At 37.8% G+C, this 14,676-nt stretch overlaps 1 protein-coding gene across 1 annotated transcript in view; it reads left to right on the top strand.

Annotated features, from left to right (window-relative positions):
* The window catches only part of LOC104130462 (dynein heavy chain 5, axonemal-like), a 160,260-nt gene that overhangs the window by 110,112 nt on the left and 35,472 nt on the right, over positions 1 to 14,676 (top strand). Inside the window, exons 62-67 of the mRNA XM_035899011.1 lie at positions 1,319 to 1,501; positions 4,760 to 4,930; positions 5,355 to 5,733; positions 6,848 to 7,119; positions 8,979 to 9,143; positions 12,976 to 13,243. Coding sequence (XP_035754904.1) covers positions 1,319 to 1,501; positions 4,760 to 4,930; positions 5,355 to 5,733; positions 6,848 to 7,119; positions 8,979 to 9,143; positions 12,976 to 13,243 — 1,438 coding nt within the window. The remainder of the gene's footprint in view (positions 1 to 1,318; positions 1,502 to 4,759; positions 4,931 to 5,354; positions 5,734 to 6,847; positions 7,120 to 8,978; positions 9,144 to 12,975; positions 13,244 to 14,676) is intronic.

A 14,676-nucleotide genomic window follows, 5' to 3' on the forward strand; every position in this document is an offset into this window, starting at 1 on the left:
CCTGGTCCTGCTGGCCACACTATTCCTGATACAAGCCAGGATGCCATTGGCCCTCTTGGCCACCTGAGCACACTGCTGGCTCATATTCAGTCAGCTGTCTGCCAGTACCCCCTGATTCCTCTCTGCCAAGCAGCTTTCCAGCCACTCATTCCCAAGCCTGTAGTGTTGCATGGGGTTGTTGTGACCCAAGTGCATATGCTTAGATTATAACAAAGCTAAAAGTGTGGAGTTGTGGAACATAGTATTAATTTTTAAATAATATACTGTTTTAAGACTGTGTAATGTGCCTCTAGATATTTTAATTATACCTTTTCCAAAGAGCACTGCCTGCAAGACAAGGATTTATTTTAAAAACTTGTCTATCCTAGGTTTTTTTCTGGTAAAAAAACCACCCCAAACCCATGGCTTAACAGATGCCTGGAAAGGCTATTCAATTATCATCTCAAAGGCTTATGTTAAATTTATTAAATTTAAATAAATGAGAAGGAGTCTATGTGATTTTTAGCAATTTTAAGACTTTGTATTGTGAAATGGGAACTGAATTGCAAATGCAACACCTGATATGAGACCAGGCCTCCTATGTAGCACTGGTTCCCTGTCTGAACCCTATATTTCCCTACTTCACATTAGTGTTCTGAGCATAAATCCATTAATATTTAAAAGGTATTAAGAAACTACAGTGATAGATAGATATGTAGATAAGTAAATAAATAGATAACAATAAAGAAGTGTGATCTTCTATTCTGTTAAGTTTAAAGCAAAACTTCCATTTATTTCAGCAGAGGTGAGTGTGGTTCCTAAAATGTAATAACTTGTGAAGGTATCCCATGATGAGTATATTTTTTTAAAGTTGCAATAGATTTTGTACTGTTTTCTATGTGCTTGCAAATGCATGCTGTATTTTGAACCAATCTTCCTAGGTTACAACTATGAACCACAAGTTCTTCAGAAATCATATAGAAGACTGCCTATCTCTTGGCCGACCTTTGCTAATTGAAGATGTTGGAGAGGAACTTGATCCTGCTCTAGATAACATCTTCAGCACACAAAGTAAGATGAATTGTGAACATAAAATTAAAAACCAATAAGATAGATCTCGATATCTGGTAGTCTGGACACTGCTGAAACTGACAGCTTTACAACACTTAAAAGGATGAGTAGTGAACTCACAGAGTTAGATTTTTTTTTACCCCTTAAGCAGAAAGTTTAAAAAGTGTAAATGAAAATGTAAAAAAAAGAGTTAATCTGTTTTTCACTGGATAAAATAACTTTTTCTGAATTCAGCTTTTGAAAACTGAGTAATATGTTTTATTTTCAGGTTAAAGTGGGTGACAAGGAGGTAGATCTGATGAAGGGGTTTACCCTTTATATGACAACAAAATTGGCTAATCCTGCCTACACTCCAGAAGTTAGTGCAAGAACAACTGTGATTGACTTTACTGTTACTATGAAAGGGCTGGAAGATCAGCTCCTTGGCCGTGTCATCCTCACAGAAAAACAGGTATCTAGTAGCTTGCAATATTTGTATAGAGGGAAGGCTTGTTCAATATCTGCACCATGAGTGAATATATTCAATATCTTGGTTGAAATCACATGCAAGATCAAAAATGTGAATGAATGTTTAGGGGTTTGTGCATTTGCTGAAAGACAATGTGGAGCTGGTTTTTAATGGAGGGATGGAGCTGGTTTGAATGGAGGGACCTAAACATTTATTTTAAGATCTGCCCTTGGAAAGAGAGGAAAGAAAATTATTCATTAAAAATACATCACAGGCATATACATGGCATACATAAAGCGTCTTTATTCCTTCATATATAGCAAAAGCTCCTTGTTCAGTCAGAAACCTCTTTTATTTCTGAATTCCTTTTTAAACTTAATATGAATTACATGAAAAAATGCTTATGAACTCAAAATACTTTTGCCAGACAGGCTCTAGTGTTCAAGGAGGCATGAGATTTCAAGGAGTCCTGAACACTGACTTGATTTTGCTCGTACTAAAATTTCCATTGACTGTGTGGAAGCAAATATAAGGAAGAAAATCCTCTCTCAGGTGTTCTCCAGGAGTTTTATTTCATAATATCAAATCTGAGACATCATACTCAATAATTTAATTGTTCTTATTTCTATTTCTGTGACCTAATTTAACAGCCTGGTTATCCAAAAACTTAGGAGTCAATTCATCACAGACACAGGGGACAAGGCTGGGGTTTTTACTGTGGCAGTCATACCAATAAATACATGACATGTTATGGTCCAATTACACTAAAATGAAATATTTGCTTCCTTTCTCATTAAAGTGAAAGCACAGAAGTTGTATTTTACATCAGATTGAATAATTTATTTAAAATGGATCATTTCATAATTTTGTCTTTGTGAGAAAAGTAACAAAGTTTAAGGTTTGGATTAGTAGAGCTGCTGCTTTCAGTAGGTAACTCAGGTAGGCTTGCTCATGTGAGAGCAGTTCCCCACCTAAGGGAATTCATTCCTCCTTCTTTGACTTTCCAATGCATGTTCTAACCAGTGTGCTTTAATGGTGCTGTCACTTTCTCTGGCCAACACATTTCCACTTTGCTCAAACGAGTATTTGCGGAAGTAAGGACCAAAATCTAAGTGCCCTTCCTTCAGTATGACAGTCACAACCAAAGGCTAGGAAGTTATTCTTATGCCCAAACTTCCTGTGAATTGTTCCATGAAAAATGGAAAAGCTACAACAGCAGGTACTGAGGAAAAGCTATCCATTAGCAGGGTGGGACAAATGCTAGGGATGCAAAACTTTTAATCTTTATTCCAGTAGATGTATGTTTTTGTAAGCAAAATCGAACAGCATCAGCAGGAGCGTCTGGGACTATCCTGACTAAGTAACTTACCTCTGATGGGAGACAGAGGTTTAAATCAAGACAGAAGTAAAATTGGTTTCTCATGACCTACATATAAAATCATCTCCCCCCACACAGATACCCTCACTCTGTGGGTTTTTTTCCGGGACAAAACTGTTGGAGAATTCATACTGAAAATATGTAGCAACACCCAGACTGCATTTTGGGTCAAAAATATAGTTACTGAAAAATATTCATCCGGTGATATGTATCAGCTGAAGAGAGCTGCAAGGGTAGCTGGTTAGTATCAGTACTACTTGCTGCACAGGGACATGGTTGCAGGCGATCAGCATTTATTAAACTTCTTCCCTTTAGCAGATACGAAGAAATTGCGTTTTTTCTGCCTCTTCTGTCTCAACAAAGCATGACTGTCCTGGTGTAGATAGCCAGAGCCAATGGAGCTCTGATAAATTTAGTTCAAAGAAAAGACAGAGGATGAACAGAGAATCTGAAGAACAGGTTTTCTATTACAAACGAGAAGACAAGTTTATGATCACTGAGCTAAAGTAATAGCTTAAAGGAACTAAGACGTTCTTAAGGATTTCTATAGTGATCAATGAAATATATGATCAAAGAAGTGTTTATTCTTCTCAGCTTTAAAGTTGCTCCTGTAACTATATGAAAAAAAATTGTTATCAGCATCTTTTTATACTTTGATAATTAAGTTGCTGCCACTGTTTTTGTTCAGAACAGCTACTTTTTCTGTTACAAATGCGGTCATGAAATCCTCTTGCAAACAGAAGCCTGGCATCTGGTATATTTGCTAATTTTCTGAAAGATACTCTTTACAGGCTTACAAATAGAATGGATGAGGTGCCGGTTCTTAAATTAAGCATGTCCTTAACTAGGGTTTAAGCATGTACTTAAATGCATGTTTGAGTGTTCTGTAGAACTAGTCCTTTTGTGTAATTCTAATCTTTTTTTTTTTTTTTTTTTTTGCACTAACAGTAAAGAAAGAAGAGAAAATGCAGAAAATTTGAAGCTGAATGACTGATGCTTAAGTTGTTCTCCTCTTTTGGGATGCAGTTATTTGTACCTTCCACAGAGCTGCATTCTATAGCCTTAGAATGTATTACAAACAGGTTTCCAAATAAGAAGTTTGTGAGAGTAAAGAAATTTGTCACTTCTTTGAAATACAGGAGAGCCTCTCCTGCACTGCATAATTCTGTACATGTCCTTTTTCTCTAACTTGGCATGTTGACAAGAATGAAAATAAACTGAAGCCATATGTGTAGGTAGACTGGCAATATTAGCTACCTTTCTCTTACAGGAAGGCTGACTTGATTGATTAAATAAATGTAGCCAGAGAGGGTATCCCTGAGCTGTGTTGGACTCTGCAGTATAGATGCCCCATTTCACTTGGCATTGTGTTGACTTGTCTGTCATTGTTCCCTTGCCATTGTCTGTCATGTAGAAATAGCATAAAAATTCCATATGACATAGATAATAATTGTAACATTTCCTATTTTAAAAGCAGTAGAGGAGCATATCTTGCAAAGTCACAGAATCATAGAAATTAGCAATGGAAAAGGTCACCCCAACAACATAAAATCCACCCATACAATGCATCTTTCAGTCCTTTTTGTCTGATTTAATTTTAAATACTCAATGTAATGTGGCTTTTATCACTTCCCATTGGAAACTAGCTTTAGTTCTTTGTGCATCTTACTATGAGGAAGCTTTTCCTGGTAATTCTGATGTGTTTTCACTCCTTGGTATGCAGCATTAATCAAATAAATGCAGTATACATATGAATTACTTTAGTATGTAATATTTCTGTATTTTATAGAAAAAGCAGCAAAGCCTCCATGTTTTCTGTGTCATTATAAGGAATCTTTCCTTCAATTAATCTTAAATATTCTAAGGAAAATTTCTGAATACAGGAGCTGGAGGCAGAAAGAGTCAAACTGATGGAAGAAGTAACGTCTAACAAGAGGAAAATGCAGGAGCTTGAAGATAATCTACTCTTCCGTCTAACCAGTACGGAGGGCTCTTTGGTTGAAGATGAGTCTCTGATAGAAGTCCTAAGAATCACTAAAACAACAGCAGAAGAGGTGAATTTTAAATGTATTGCAGATACATTTTGTAATTGTAATCTAAAGATTATTTGTAGGCAGATTTTTTTCTGGTTTTGTTTTTTCCATTCAGAGCCACTATATAACACCTGACTTCTTAACAAATAAATAGTAGAAACACTATCATTTTTTCTTCATAAAATGCTGCAAAATTAAACTGTTACCTGGATACTACTTCATATTCCAGGCATACTTTGCAGGTGTAAGTTTGAATCAAATCCCATTATGCTTCCTGTTTGAACACATGAAGACACAATGTCTGTGTTGAAACACTGAGAGAGGGAAGCAAAGCTTGACTAAAAATACCATTGTGATCTTAATCAAGACCTTTTCTTTTTGCTTGTGCAGTATAAATCACAAGTGACATGACTTAATCTTCATGGTCTTTTCCATTAATTTTAAGGTCAGTGAAAAATTAAACACAGCAGCGGAGACAGAGGTGAAAATCAATACTGCACGTGAAGAGTATCGGCCCGTTGCTTGTCGTGGTAGCATCCTTTATTTCCTAATTGTGGAAATGAGCTTGGTCAATGTCATGTACCAAACATCCTTACGGCAGTTCCTTGGCATTTTTGACCTATCAGTGGAAAGATCTCAGAAATCTCAGATCACAGCAAAAAGAGTAGCATATGTAATTGAGCATCTCACCTATGAAGTCTTCAAGTACGCAGTTCGAGGGCTGTATGAAAATCACAGATTCCTGTTTACTTTGCTTCTGGCACTGAAGATTGACTTGCAGGCCAAGAAAGTTTCACACACTGAGTTTGAGACACTGATCAAAGGTAATGTCTCTAAAAATATTCCTGTTTACACCTGACCGTGAACTGCCAAATTCACATTTTGCAGTGCTTGCACTAACTATATGTTGTATCTGGTGGATCTAATGTTTTCTAACTGGTGAATGAAAGCATATCTAGCCCGAGAAGGAATTCAGAGACAAATTTTCCAAAGCAAGACCAATACAGATTATTTTATTATCAAAATAATACTTAGATGAGGATATTTAACTGTTTTACATTGCAAAACAGAAAAAAATATGTCCATTGCTTCAAAAGAGATCATATGGTTTTCTCCTGCATGCCTCTTTTTTGAGATGCCACATACCTATGTCTGTGAGCTGGGAGAGAGTCAGCAAAATCTCTTTTGATGGCTGGTGAGCAGGCATGTGAAGGCATGAGGACTCTGTACCACGTTTAAGTGAAAGTATAAAAAAAGTGGAAATCTGTTACATGTTTTGAAACATTGCATTATGCCATCACTGCATGTCACTACTCAGACACAATGTCAAAGAAAAATTTTAGTAAGGTTTATAAAATTTGATAGGGGTGGACTCCACTGTCTCCAAGATATTATAGGTACAATCAAGTACTGAGATAAAATAAGTACAGTCAGGTACTTGCCATCCAAATATCTCAGTTTGCTTTGTAAATGCTGATTTAATGTTCAGCTGTGTTGGAGTAGCAAATGGGCATAACACTGGAGTGGTGGTTGAGCGAAGAGGCTGTTGAAGTTGCACAGTCCTGGAAATGAATGCATCATGGGCTTATTCTGTAGTCTAGGTGAAGGGAGACTGGACTAACCATAGGTCCTTTCTACATCTGGTATGAGACTTGGGCTTGAGCATCCTTTTAGGTAGGCCAGTTTTATTCCAGCTCTACAGATGGAGAAAAAGCAGCACAAAAATTACTGGGATACCAGCTTTGGAAGACACAGAGACCACTTCCTCCATAGGTCTTTGTTAAATGACTCTTCTGTGCAAATTCTAGGTCTCCACATCCTGGTTTAAAAAGATTCTTACACCCTAAATTATAGAAATAAGTTTTTTTTATTACTTTTTTATTACATTTTTCTGTTTAACAATGGTTGGTTTTCTTTATAATGCTTTTCATTTTGCAGGAGGTGCCAGTTTGGATCTGAATTCTGTGGAACCAAAACCAAAAAAGTGGATCCTTGACACTACATGGCTCAATCTTGTGCAGTTATCTAGCTTGTACCCTTTTAATCAACTTCTGGTGCAAGTTGTTAGGAATGAGAAGTCTTGGAAAGCTTGGTTTGATGAAGAAGCACCTGAAAAAGCTGTCATTCCTGATGGGTATGACAGCTTACTGGATCAATTCCGTAAACTGCTCCTTGTCCGTAGCTGGTGCCCTGATCACACCGTTGCCCAAGTAAGATATGCTTTTGTGCAATAGTTATGCCATGTGGTATCTCATGTAGAACTGCTAGTTCCAAACTTATGTTCTCTGAATTTGTTTTTATTGTAATATTTGTTGCAGAGTGAGCTATTTTGAAAATCAGATATTGAAGTCCTTATAATAAATGTATGTGAAAGAAATATTAATGTATTTAATTGCAATGAATTAGGAAGGGCATTGCAAAACATGGGATAAATTGTGTTGGAGCTGTAAGAATACCACTCTTTTTGTGTGGCGCTTCTAAAGTGGAGTCATGAAACTTGTAAAGCAGTTGCATTCTTCTGGTGAATCAGAAGATACATCCCTTTTTTTCACAGAAGAAGTGGAAAGAGAACAGTTCGCTTTGATGACAGGTGCACTAAAATAGCAGATAAACTGTTTACCTAACTGCCATGCTGAGGAAGTAATAATTAAGACTGTCTTGTGGCAGATAATGTGAAAGAAACTGCAATAGACTAGCTGTTTCCCCACAGTCTGTGATATTTGGATTTTTCTTCTCTACGTTGGTCCAAAAAAGATGCATGAATCTATGAGTATCCTCTTTTCACTTTTTTTGTCTTTAGCTACACTGGAAATTAGTACTTCTGATTTCCTGCATACCTCAAATTTACATGTTACATGTTGTGATAGCATCTGTGTTGTATTTAGGGGACAGCATTTTTTCAACAAGACCCCCTCCATCTTTTTTTCTTTTCTTCTCTTCATCTGGTAGGTAAGAGAGAAGTATGGGAGCTCCATCTGCCACAATTTAAACAGAGCAAAATAACAAAACTGCTCCTGCTCATTTATCAACACTCTTATTGTCTCTCACAGCATCTTTGAGAAAGAATGTCTCTGAACAGTGGTTTCAAAAACTGTAATTATTTTCATTTTTGAGGAAAGAGAAGATGCTTTTTGTTCTCTTCTTTATCTATTCTTCCCCTACCGTGTTTCCCCAAGTGTTACAAAATTTTACCTCTCTTTGCTAGGACAGAAGTTACACTTAATAGTGGATGACTGTGTGTTATTTTTTCTGGAATTGGTGTCTTCCTCCATCCACTTTGTTCCTCTGTGTTTCTCTCCATAATACATGCCTCAGAATCTGTGCTAGTAGTTTACACAGTTGGAAAATCATGTCAGTCAAAAAAAGCGTTTCATACACCAGGATAGCTTTAGAAGTCTTTTTAGAAAATGTCTGTGAAAAGACGACAATAGAGGCATAGGGAAGGTTTGACCTTTAAGGATAAAGTCTAAGCTGTGTTTATGTTTTGTAGAAATAGATGTTCAAGTCTCTCAGTAAGAGACTTGAACTGGATAACTACTGGACAGGAGAATTTGTTTGAAGTTCCAACAAATATATGGAAGATTGTAACTGGGTCAGATGAAAGATCTGTCTAATCTACTATGCTGTAGAGACTGTGTCAACAATATGTGCTTAGAGGAGCTAATAATGGGGCTGCTATAGAGAAACTTTTGTTTGGCTATCCACCAAGCTTTAGCAGTCATTCATTTAGGGGCAATAGCTGGGCTGTCCTCAGAGCTGACAGTGGATCTCTTCTGCATAGATTTCTCCAGTTCTTTTTAAAAAACCATTTAGCATCCTCTAGCAACAATGTTCACAGGATGGCTGTTGTGCGGGCAGAATTCTTTCTTTTCTTTATTTGAAGTTCACTATCTGAGAATTTCTCAATGGTTGCCTCCTGTGAACTGTAACTTTTGTTACACCAAAGTTGAAAATGAAAGTTTAGAAAGTCCTTGCCTTCCAATGTCAGTATTGGTAAATTCCACATCAGTGATTAGTGCTAAATAAAAAACATAAAAGGTATATATTTCTGGTAACTTTTTTTTTTTAGGCTCGACACTACATTGCAGAATCTCTTGGAGGGAAATATGCAGAAGGATTTATTCTTGAAATGGAAGCAATGTGGACAGAAAGTGACTGTCGAACACCTTTGACATGCCTTTTATCAATGGGGTCTGACCCCACTGAAAATATAGAACGTCTTGCAAAATCAAAGGTATCCTCCTAAACTGAGTTTTCTAGAGCTGATAAAGACATTTGAAACTATTCTTTGAACTAGAAATGGTATTTCCGCATTTCATAGAAATTTGAATGACGATATTTATATTCATACCAGTGTTCTCTGGAAGTTAATTTGGACCAGTAGCCAAAATACATTTACTGAGGAAATGGAAATGTTACACTCTTGCTTTTTTGCAGTTTGATTCCAATGAGCCCTCTGTCTTTATCCAGCAGACTATGATAGTCCATTACTTAGTGAAAGTACGTAGCTTTAAGAACAAAACAATACTTGTGGTTTACACGGTGTCGCATTCAGTCTAGAAGCTGACAGTAATGACGATTACAGGAAGATAGAGAAAAAAATAATAAATATAGTGACTAGAGGAATTAATTTGGAGACCCCACCATTCAATCAGTTCACTTGATGGAGACATTCAACATTCCTTACAGCACAGTATCACGTTAAGGCACTCTGTGCTTTATGTTTTATGGTTCACAATGTAGGTGCAGGTAAAATTTTCCCAAGAAGTTATTCACAGTAGATCTCCATAAATTTTCCTCCCTGTTAGAATGCATTTTCATTTAGAGGTGCAGAATTTTGGTATGCACTAAGACCTAAGTGCAAAAGTAAGTCTCCAGTAGGAGTTAGTTCATGTAATCAATAAAGAGGGGCTCCTTTGAAAGCAATTCAGAGCATATGATTGAAACTTAACTCTGACTTGCTTTGAGGAATCTAATGTTTCTGTCCCATTGGCCATCTAATGGGATGAGGGACACTAACCTCCTGATAGAGTCACTTGAAGTCAGCTGGTCACTTAGAACCACTCTTGCAAGGAGTGGAACAAAATTCTCTCTCATTCTGTCAAATCTTAAGCAAGACCTTAGCCTGCCTGGGGAAGTGCTGGTAGGCAGAAGATGCTCTGTAATTGCTACTGTTCAAAACCAGCAGGTTTTGCTGTCATTCTGAAAGTATACTGCAGCAGGCAGTTTTAGTATGTTTTCATGCTTTAAGGAAACATGTAGAGAATAACAGAAAGTGAGGTTTTAAAAGAGCTAAAGGGATTGCCTTATTTATTCACACATGGTTTATGAACAAGGCAACATCAGCTAGGCTGTCATAACCTGAAGTTCAGCTGTAATGTCAACTGTAAATGTAAAATTAACTGTAACATTTAACTGTAAAGCTCTTGCCTGATCTCTTGAAGTAATGATCTTAACACATGGCATATAGAAACATTTCAAATTTGCAAAAGCCATCCAGATTCTGCAAATCAAACTACAGACGCAGATCTTTTTTAAGTAAAAATGTGTATTAACATTGTGGGACTGGAGGAGCACATCAGCAGTTCTCTAGCCTTTGAAAAATCTAGAAATCATTTCCAGTTTTCAGAAACATTTGCAGGAGGGCTTTGTGTTTATTTTGCTAGTTTGTCAACAAATTGTACGTAGTTCCTGCCTTTCTTTGGGTTTTCTCTGCTTTTATTCCAGAATAAACCTTTGACTTAATAGGTTAGCTGCACCAAGGATCTGATCTTGGTATATAAATGATTCTATACCTCCAAGGTATACAATTTTTTTCTTCTTCTTCTTAATGATAGAAAAATTCCAAGAGAAATACTGAGCCTATTTTTCAGTGATTTCCCTTTTACAGGCATGATTTGTGGTCTTAAAATGGATTGTCAGTAGTGATGGTACCTCTAACTATGTTATTAACAATATAAATCAATTCTCTGCAGTTGGAAATGTTCAAATTTGTGACCAGAATTTATTTTTCACTCTTAAATTTAGTTTTTTAGATGGCCTTCTCCCAAACAAGTGGAAACACTGTCTGTGACTACTGAGCCACATAACCTTGTTTATAAACCAGGCAAGGTCTATCTTAAAACTAGTTTTAAGAATTTAGGATTTCTTCCCTCTTTACTTTCACTTGAAGATGGAGTGAAAATTTAACTTTCTGCATTAGAACGAAGTTCATTATACCTAGCATTTTAAATTCATTAAACCCAGATATTTTTATTGTTGTTAGATAGTTTCTTCTTTCAGGGAATGAACCACAGAACCTTCAACAGAACTGTCAGGGCCACTGTAGTGACTAAAAAGAGTATTTTCATCTGGATAGTGATGTATTAAGATGACACAGATATATCGGTATAACTTAGTATTGAGAGAAATATTCTGTATGCAGACATTTTGACAGAGTTCTTTAAGAAGGAGCAAAATGAGGACAATCCATAGTGAAAAATGTTTTATCCTTGTCGTGATGTTTCTATAACATTTAACGATTGTACATTTGAGAGGTAACATTGCTGAGAAGAGCATATTATGAGTAGATGCCTTGTTAGGCAATAACGTACCAGCTGAATATTTATGCACTCTGCAGGGGTACTCATAGTCTTTGACTTACGGGAGTGCTAGCTGCACTCAGAAACATCTTAGAAAAGGTAAAGTTTTTGCTCCTCCAGCACATAGCCAACTTCACAGGCTATTTAGCTTTGCTTCTTTTAGCTGCAATTTTAGGTTTTACTGACCTGAGAACAGGATTTAACTGCTTTCTTATCTTTGGCATTCTCTTCTTAAATCTTTTGCCAGGATCATATACAGCAACTGTGTTTATACTGTTCAGTAAAATCAGGTCAGGGCCTGTTCTGTGACCTTAAGGCAGAATGACCCAGCACAGCTTGTGTCCATATGCTTAACCTTTTTCTCCTGCAAAAGCAGGGCAGCCTCATCCACGTTGTTTAGGACTGGATGACTTCCTTCTTTGTTGTTTCACAGTGAGAGAGTCCCAGTAGAGGAAAACTTAAGACTAACCTTTGTAGCTCTCAGCCAGTTGAAGATAGGCCCAGATTGATAGGCACCTCATCACTCACAGCATGATGGATACTCAGCTGTAGGTCTTGAACAAGAAACTGTCCATGAAACTAAGTCTTTTCATCAATTCCTTTGCCCTCAACATGTATATAGAATAATAAGCTCAACTGGGTTTGATAATTCTGGTTTTCTCTGGTACGAGTCAGGCAGCCAACCTAAGCCAGAGGACTACTTGCTTAACAAGAGTAGTAAGAACAATAAGCAAGAGGGGGTCTGGCTGCGTGTTACTTACAGACTCCTGCAGTCCTGCTCACAACCTAGTCAGCTTGTCTTTTTCAGATCCCCTTGTGAGAGCTTGTATCATCTTCTGTTTTTCTGAACAACTGGATTTCTTCTCCCATGGCCTCTGGAGGAAAGACTCCATACATTTCCAGAATTCTTGTGGTTTCATTTATGATCTTTGTCTCTTCTGAATCCAGAAAACTAACATGTAGAAAACCAGCTAGAGGTAGCAAATCACTGAACTAGAATCCTCTGAATCAGTGGCTCTGCAGGTGCCAATTGTTTTCTAGGGAATGGCTTAATGTGAACTAATCTTTCCTGTTCTGCCTGCTTCCCTGACAGTTCTCTGTTAGGTGAAAAAAAAATGCTCAGACAGTAAAGACACCAAAATTGTTGACTTTACTATGTACATTAATTATTATGTGGAGTGTTAAATCTGTCCATCTCAAGATAGTCTGTATCATAGGAAAAAAAATAGTTGTTGCTGTGTGTATGTCCTGCTTTATTTGGAAAAGTGGGGAAAAGGAAGGGAAAATGTTTCAGTTGTCTTATCCCATTGACTTTGTCAGACCTGCAAAAAAAGATTATGTCCAGTGGGTGTAGTTTTCTTTTAGCGGGTGGAAGATAAGAGCAGCTTGGAGGGGTTTGCTTTTTTGTTTACTCTGTTTTAATATAATCAGTTTCCATTGTTATTAGCTGTATTATGTATTAGAAACTTTCTTTTTTCCTTCCAGAACATTCCCTGTTGTTCCATTTCAATGGGTCAGGGCCAGGAAGTCCATGCAAGGCGCCTGTTAAATCAGTGCATACAAGATGGAGGATGGCTCCTTCTACAGAACTGCCACCTTGGCTTGGAGTTTCTTAGTGAATTAATGGATGCCATCACAACAACAGAAGCTATGAATGAAGGTTTCAGGACCTGGATCACTACAGAGGCTCACCCGGAGTTTCCTATTAATCTTTTACAGTCCTCTATCAAATTTACTAATGAACCCCCTCAAGGTAGGAAACCATGCTTTTTTTGAGTTTTGGGGCTTGCTTTTTCCCCTTCCTCTGTATCACTATACTCTGGGAAGTGTTTCAGGTTTTATTCTCCATTGTTCCTCTAAATAAACACAGCACTGTGTAAGTCAGTCTTGCAATGTGTAAAGCATGACTCTCTTGGGGAAAAACTGGATATTGTTTGGGTCTGTAATAGAAATTGATAGTGATTTTGTTGTTTGTGTAGAACCTGCAGAGAATGCCAGGTTGGTGGTCCTTAGTACACATCATCACTCTTTTCTTTCTGTCCTGTTGACCCCACTTAAGGATCCTGTGCTCCACTGGGCAAGGAAAAAGAAGGACTCTTCTGAACACCCAACCTCAGCCTCCCAAGCTGCAGTATGTAGCTGTGGCTGTTGCTTCTTTTTATGTCACCTGGCACTGCTGACATGAGACTCACCCCAGCATCTTTGTAATTATCCTTCAAGTATTTGTGAGCTGCTACTGAATCACCCCTTAGCCTCTGTCACAGGCAAGACGGTTAATAACAGCCCATAGTGGATATGAATACTGGGGTTTACTTACAAACTGATGAGATTAGGGCTTTTATGCTACTTACTTGTTTTACGCTTACTCTCTTATGCTCCCAGCCTCCTGTATTGCATTTATTTCAGCTTGACTTCCCTTCCCATTGGAGAGATCGCTGCTGGCCCAGGAAGGTCAGGCAGAAAATCATGTTGGTTTCATTCTGTGCTGCTACTTGCAGCTACCAGTCTTGGACATTACTGGCCTAGGTCCCTGGACATCCCCTGGCATTTGCCTCCGTGCATCTCCCCTACCTCCAGGATCTTTTCCTTCTTCCAGGATGTTTCCTCGAGCTAGGATGTTCTTGTGCTTTCTGGGCCTCTAAGCCCCCATTTTTCGTACCTTAAGTAGTCTATGTGCAAAAGCACAATGTGTGATCAGCGTCCTAATTGGCAGTTCTGACTCATGTTTCTGTATTGGGGGATTTGGGATGTTTCACTTTTTGCAGCCTGTACCATTTGCAGCTGGCAAGTAGCAGGCTTGTCCTTGAGAGTTCAAAATTTCAGCTTTGGACAGCCACCATCCCTTATACATGCACGCAATTGTCTGCTGCCTTTCAGTATTCACAGTTTAAGCTGATTTTTGAATACCACAGCCTCCTCTTTAACAGACTAAGCAAACTCAGCCTTCTTGTCCTATCTTTGTACATCATGCACTCTCAGTATCTGATCACTCTTAATTGTGTCATCCAGTTTCCGTTCAGTTTCTCCACAACTCTCTTGTGTGCCAAATGTGGACAATATATCTGAAAGGAAGCCTGACCAGTGCTAAGTGGAAAGTGATAAGAACTTCCTCCAGTCTGCTGGATGTGCTTCTTCTAAGGTAGCCCACTCTCTGGATTGCTTTATTTGCAAGAAGAGTGCAATTTT

This window comes from Egretta garzetta, unplaced genomic scaffold (assembly GCF_000687185.1).
Source record: "Egretta garzetta isolate BGI_Z169 unplaced genomic scaffold, ASM68718v1 scaffold88, whole genome shotgun sequence".
NCBI lineage: Eukaryota > Metazoa > Chordata > Aves > Pelecaniformes > Ardeidae > Egretta > Egretta garzetta.